Genomic DNA, 5,677 nt, shown 5'->3' on the forward strand with positions numbered 1-5,677 from the left:
CGGCGGTTAGTGTTTTAGTCGAAGATGCTCGCGTTCGCCCTCCGCCGACAGATCTGTGAAATTAAAGATTAACCTGCAGGACTGCGAAACTGATTTATGCATCAAAACAGCCTGTAGATATACAGATCATGTTTTTGTTATTTATAACAAAAACACTTTAGTTGTTGTTATATGTCAGTAAAGTTAATACAGTGAAGGTACTGATGCAGCAAAATGGCCACAGCAGAGCTGTGTTTTCCTCGCTGCAGCTCACCTGTAGGTTCACCTGTCTGTCACGCTCATACCAGTACAGTAACCCAGGAATCATAAAACCAGGAAGAAAACTTTTGCAACAGTCGCGTGACGTTGACGTCAGTAGGAATGTGCGGACGACAAATGTAATTGTCAGAAATAATTGACCCGAAAACAAATCGAGAGACCCCAGAGCTGCAGGAAAATGCTCCGTTTTCTCTGCTGTTGCTGCCTCTCGAATGAAAACTCCGCCATCGAGGAGGTATGTGTTTGTTTGTTGGCTTTTGTGTAAATGTCAGAGCGTGCTAGTCGAGTTCAGACAAGAAAATGGATCATTGCTTTGCTCAGATTACTGGATGAACCCATTACTGCTATTAGGCTACAATTTAAGAGCCACGAGGACAACATCCATGGACGGATTATGAGACATTGGGCCCCTGGGCACCGATATGTAAAGGACCCCCTCTAATACACAGGGGCAAGACAAGTAAACTGTGGTCACTTTGCATCTCTTTGTAGCAGCTAGTTATGCATCTGCTGGTGGTTCTGTGACTTTGTGGTTTTGTGTCTCTCTTTGGGATAATTTTGTGTCATTTTATATTGCTTTCTGATCCTTTTCTGTCTCTTTGGTGCAATTTGTGTCTCTGTTTTTGATCATTTTGTGTTTTTTAAGCCGTTCTTATCTGTTTCATGTGTTTTATGTCTTACTGAAATCATTTTATGTCTCTCTGGGTTAATTTTGTGTCATTTTGTGTTGCTTTGTAGTCAGTTTTTGTCTCTCTGGGGTTGTTTTGCCCATTTTATATTCTTTTGTGCCTCTTAGCAGTTCGTGCAGTTTTGTCTTTTTTGTAGTTGTTGTCTCTTGTTTTTATTTTGAATTTCTTTAAAATAATTTTATGTGTCTTCAGTGTCTAACAGAGGTAATTTTATGTCTTCTTTGGGATCATTTTGTGTCTCCTTGTGATTAATTGTGTGTGTTTTTTTTAGTTGGTTGTGTGTCTCTGAAGTCATTTTCTGTCTCATTGATGTCTTCTTGTGTCTTACTGAGGTAATTTTACAGATCTTTGGGCTAATTTTGTTTTGCTTTGTAGTCATTTTTTTGTCTCTTTGTGGTTGTTTTGCAGATTGTGTAATTCGTTTGTGCATCTTTGCAGTTCTTCTGTGTCCCTTTGTTGTTGTTTTGAGTCTTCCTGGTCAGCAAGTGTTAGTTTGAGCTATTTTGAAGTTTAAAATAAAAGGGCCCTTGGACACTTTGCCCCCCTTGGCTTATACTTGGTGGGCCTGTAATTCAGTAATTCATCCATGACTACTTCCATTGTAAAGATAAAATATATTTGAATTATGCCGTCACAAAAAAGCCCATGTGAGCTTATTTTGCTGGTGTCACACAAGAGACGGCAAAACTAAATGAAATCACTATAATTTTATTGTTCTGTCAAAAGTACAAAGTGCAATGATACAACAGAACCTTGAAGTATAATATGGCCTCCATAAAGACAATATGAACCACATGAGACACTTAAAATGTATTTTTTTGTTTGAAACATGAACACTGGATTGGCGCACTGAGTTTATGACAAATTAGTTACATATCCAGGTGAATGCAAGCTGTATTAGTTCTTTTTCTTCTTCTTCCAATTAATATCAGACATACTGTAGATGAAAAATATTGTTTATGTTTTATTTGGAAAAGTGCCAGCGAAAAACAAACTGACTCTATGTGAAGTCAACAAACAACTCTGCTGTTGTATTTCAGAGGCAGCCTCTCCTGCACCCCCAACCATCAGCCCTGAATGAAGCTGGATCAGCCAGGCAGACCCGGCCAGCACTCAGCGGTACATCGTCTCTCGAAATGTTTATGTGTCTGTCACTCACTTACAATACACAAAATTAGAGATGAATTTGAACGACGTTCATTCTTTTTATCTGTGCTTTTGTGTGTTTTCTCCCCTCAGATGCACAGACCGTGAAGCGTATCGGTAAGCTGGTGATGAGGCGAGTGTGTGTGCCAGAGTTGGACCAGAGGTTTTCTGACATGGCCGAGACCTTTAACAAACAGCACGAGTGCTATGAGGCCATGCTCCGACATATCAGCAACCTGCGTCAGATCTACGGCTGTAATAACAATGATACACTGGCTTTATCTGAATGTGTGGGGAGGATCAGAGATGAGCACGGTGAGTGACATACTCAGAGCTCCCTGCCAATACAGACAACATGATGCCAGACTTCTGTGCTTAACCCTCTGAATCCTAAGCAAATTGGTGCGATTTCTTTCAAAAACATGGGGAAAAACGGCAATGAGCAACTTGATAAGAAATGTTCCGCAAATTGTAAGAAATTAGTGGATTAACAAAAATATTTTTGAAAAGCTAGGGAAAACAAAAACAAAAAAGCTAGGGAATAATGTCCAGGAAAAAAGGAATAGTAAATTCTAAGAAAAAAAATGTCTAGGTAAAACAACAACAACAACACAAAGAAAACAGATGGGGAAAAGTGCCAAGGGAACAAAAGAAAAAAAGCCAGGGAGAAATGCCAATGGAAAAATATAAAAGCTAGGGAAAAATTTCTTGGAAAAAAAGAAAAAAAGACAGGAAAAAAAGGAAAAATGCTAGGGAAAAAATCATGTTTAGAATTATCATAATAACATGTTTCACATTACATTTTAAAGCACCTTTTTTGTGTCATTTCCTTTTTTTTTTAACTTTCTTTTTTTAAATACTGATTTTCAGGTTCTTTTTTGTACTTGTTAATAATTATTTTTTACTTTTTGGGTCAGTTCCTCTTTTGTTGCCATCTTTCAGTATTTTTTAAATAAATAAATCCAATTTGCTGGGATTTCAAAGGATTAAATGTTTTGTTTCCCATGTTTCTCTGTAATGATCTCCCCCTCTATCTGCGTCCAGAGCTCAGCTACAGGATCTCCCTTAAGTTAAAGGGCTATGACTTCTCCCTCAGCCTGGCTCCTGTGGTTGAAAGTGAGGAGGAGCCGCTGCCTCCACATCTGCGATTGGCTCAGGATGAAGTGAAGGGCATTTCTGATAGCGCCAAAGCCACCATCTCAAAGGGCACCACGCTGCAGGAGTTGATTGTCTGGCTGCTCCATAGCAAGAATCAAATGGCTGAGCAAGTGTACACGGCTGCAGGAACGTACCAGGAGCAAGGAAGACTGCATGAGAACCTGGAGGAGAATCTGAAGGAAGTGAGGAGGGCGAAGGAGATGTCCTTAAGATACAGACAACAGGCCGGGGACGTCCTCACTGAGGCTGCACAGATAGCAGGGGCTTCTCTGTAGTTCATGCACACTTTAGATATGTAATTGGAATCCACCAATTACAGTACATGCCTACAGGATTCAAATATTTACAGAGGTAACATACACTCTCTAACAATTATGCACACCCAGAGCTTCATGCATTTAAAGGTCCAGTGTGAAGGATTTAGTGGCATCCAGTGGTGAGGTTGCAGAACTGAAACCATGTGCAGAGTGTGTAGGAGTCCTATGCGGTTAGATCTAAAAAATGGAAAATGTGAGCCAGTATTGCACTTGTCCATTCCTGGTTACTGTAGAAACAACTTGTGTATATAAACAACTCACTCTAAGGTAACTAATACACAATGATTTATATTTGTAGGTGATTATAAACTACGGGCCTACAGATTATCAGCCTGGACGATTATTAGGGCCAAAATGTTACATTTTGCCAATTATCTGCACCGGCATTTTATTTTAATGAGCACCGACAAAATTAATTCATTAAAAAGTGCAAAGAAAGTGTCAGCATGGGAGGAACTTTTACTTTGTAAAACCCCAGGGAGCTCTTTTTTCATTTTTTATTTAAATTTTCAATTGACATTATAAATAAAGTTGCTGGAAACTTGCTGTACATGATGTTGAAAATTTCGGTTAAACATTTGCTAAAGGGATTTAAACAAAGTTTTTAAATATTAAATATTGTCTAAATATTGAGATTTTCATTTTTATTGTAAATGCTTATTGTTTCCAAATAGTCGTTTTTGATATTGGCCCTGAAACCAAATATTGAGCGACCCTTATTATAAACTAATAAAAACATAGTTATTAATATTTTACCATTTTTGACAATAGATGCCCCTAACACTTACACACTGAACCTTAAATGTACCAAGTATATGCTGTATCACGTTACAAGAATACAAAGACTTGCGAATATATCTGCCTTTTAAATGTTTTATAGAAAAAATGGAATTAATATCGCAGAGACTCACTTTAACAAAAATAATGTTTGTATAGACATTATTTTCCGGGATGGGTGTAATATCACCAGCTAACACTAGAGAGCACTGCAGACTCAATTTACAATTCTAACAGCTGCTCTTTGATTCATATTTCTCTGTTTATCAGAAATTGCCCTACATGGATAAAGATTACCTAAATTCCAGAATCAGGTATAAGATTAATAAAGGGTTTTGAAAAAAAGAATGTTGTGCCTTATTTGATGCTTACATTTTTGAAAAACTTAAACCGTTCTTTGGCTTGCCAAATGCAGAAGTATTCTGGTTGTGAAATACTGCAGTTTTTTTGGTGGGGGGGTTAGAGACAGGACACTGCTTCCTATAGCAGCAACGGTAACGGTTTGTTAGTTTTGTGAGTGTATTGTCTGTAACGCTCAGGAAGAGCAGCTTTGCTGATTATTATCCACAACAGCCCATGCATTTATTAACTGATTAAAAATCCAAGCTTTCCATCTGCTATTAATGTGAAAGCAAACAAACACACGGTCATATGCCATCTTGATAATTAATTTCGGAAAATCCATTGTTCCAGAGGTCATTGTCAAGTGTTCATGCATTATTTATCAGACGGAGACAGTTTTAGGATACTGCTTTCGCCTTAAGCCTTACAGATTAATTTGTGTTAATTTTGCGTCAAGAGTGCATGATGGGGTGAGTAAAACCTGACAATGAGTTCCTAAACGCTAAATGAAAAAAGTTTGGGAATTAAAGTAAAAAACTGGATTTAAATTTAATTGAAAAAATGCACATGTTTAATAAAGGAAAATTATAATTATGTCCTTCATGACTTTGATAAAATGTTTGTGTGGAAAAAAATGTTTAAAAAACTGTAACTGATTATGTTTACAATTAAAATGTGAATATATTTTAATCTCACTGATCAAAGACAGTTACTGACTAAACATTCACCCTCAGTATATATGATCTATAGTCAGTTATTCTTACCATGCAATTATGAATCATCTATCAATAAATAACTAATTTTTATGAATTGTTAATATCACCTCTGTTAGATCACTGCTGTCAAAGAGCAGTGACTGACAGCAACAACCTACCGTGATCGTGGAAATATTAACATGAAGCCAAAACTCTGATCTGATTGGATACTGCGATTGGGGGTGTGACAGCCAGAATATATACTGCTCACTCATTGGCTCAGACGCCTGTCACT

General features: G+C 37.5%; 1 protein-coding gene across 1 annotated transcript; it reads left to right on the forward strand.

Annotated features, from left to right (window-relative positions):
* Nucleotides 1–62: 62 nt before the first annotated feature.
* On the forward strand, nucleotides 63–5,377 carry LOC121958258 (uncharacterized). Its single transcript, XM_042507143.2, has 4 exons — nucleotides 63–493; nucleotides 1,988–2,066; nucleotides 2,187–2,408; nucleotides 3,138–5,377. The coding sequence occupies exons 1-4, from the start codon at nucleotides 437–439 to the stop codon at nucleotides 3,524–3,526; spliced, it is 747 nt and encodes a 248-aa protein (XP_042363077.2). The 5' UTR covers nucleotides 63–436; the 3' UTR covers nucleotides 3,527–5,377.
* The last annotated feature ends 300 nt before the right edge of the window (nucleotides 5,378–5,677 follow it).

The sequence above is a fragment of the Plectropomus leopardus genome, chromosome 17 (genome assembly GCF_026936395.1).
Source record: "Plectropomus leopardus strain MGB_pleo_1.0 chromosome 17, ASM2693639v1, whole genome shotgun sequence".
In the NCBI taxonomy this organism is placed as follows: Eukaryota; Metazoa; Chordata; class Actinopteri; order Perciformes; family Serranidae; genus Plectropomus; species Plectropomus leopardus.

What these genes read in the sequence shown, in the direction of transcription:
- LOC121958258 (XM_042507143.2), top strand. Translation starts at nt 437, where the DNA reads ATGCTCCGTTTTCTCTGCTGTTGCTGCCTCTCGAATGAAAACTCCGCC. An exon ending in AAAACTCCGCCATCGAGGAG is followed by an intron (nt 494 to 1,987) that starts GTATGTGTTTGT and finishes GTTGTATTTCAG; the next exon opens with AGGCAGCCTCTCCTGCACCC. An exon ending in GACCCGGCCAGCACTCAGCG is followed by an intron (nt 2,067 to 2,186) that starts GTACATCGTCTC and finishes TTCTCCCCTCAG; the next exon opens with ATGCACAGACCGTGAAGCGT.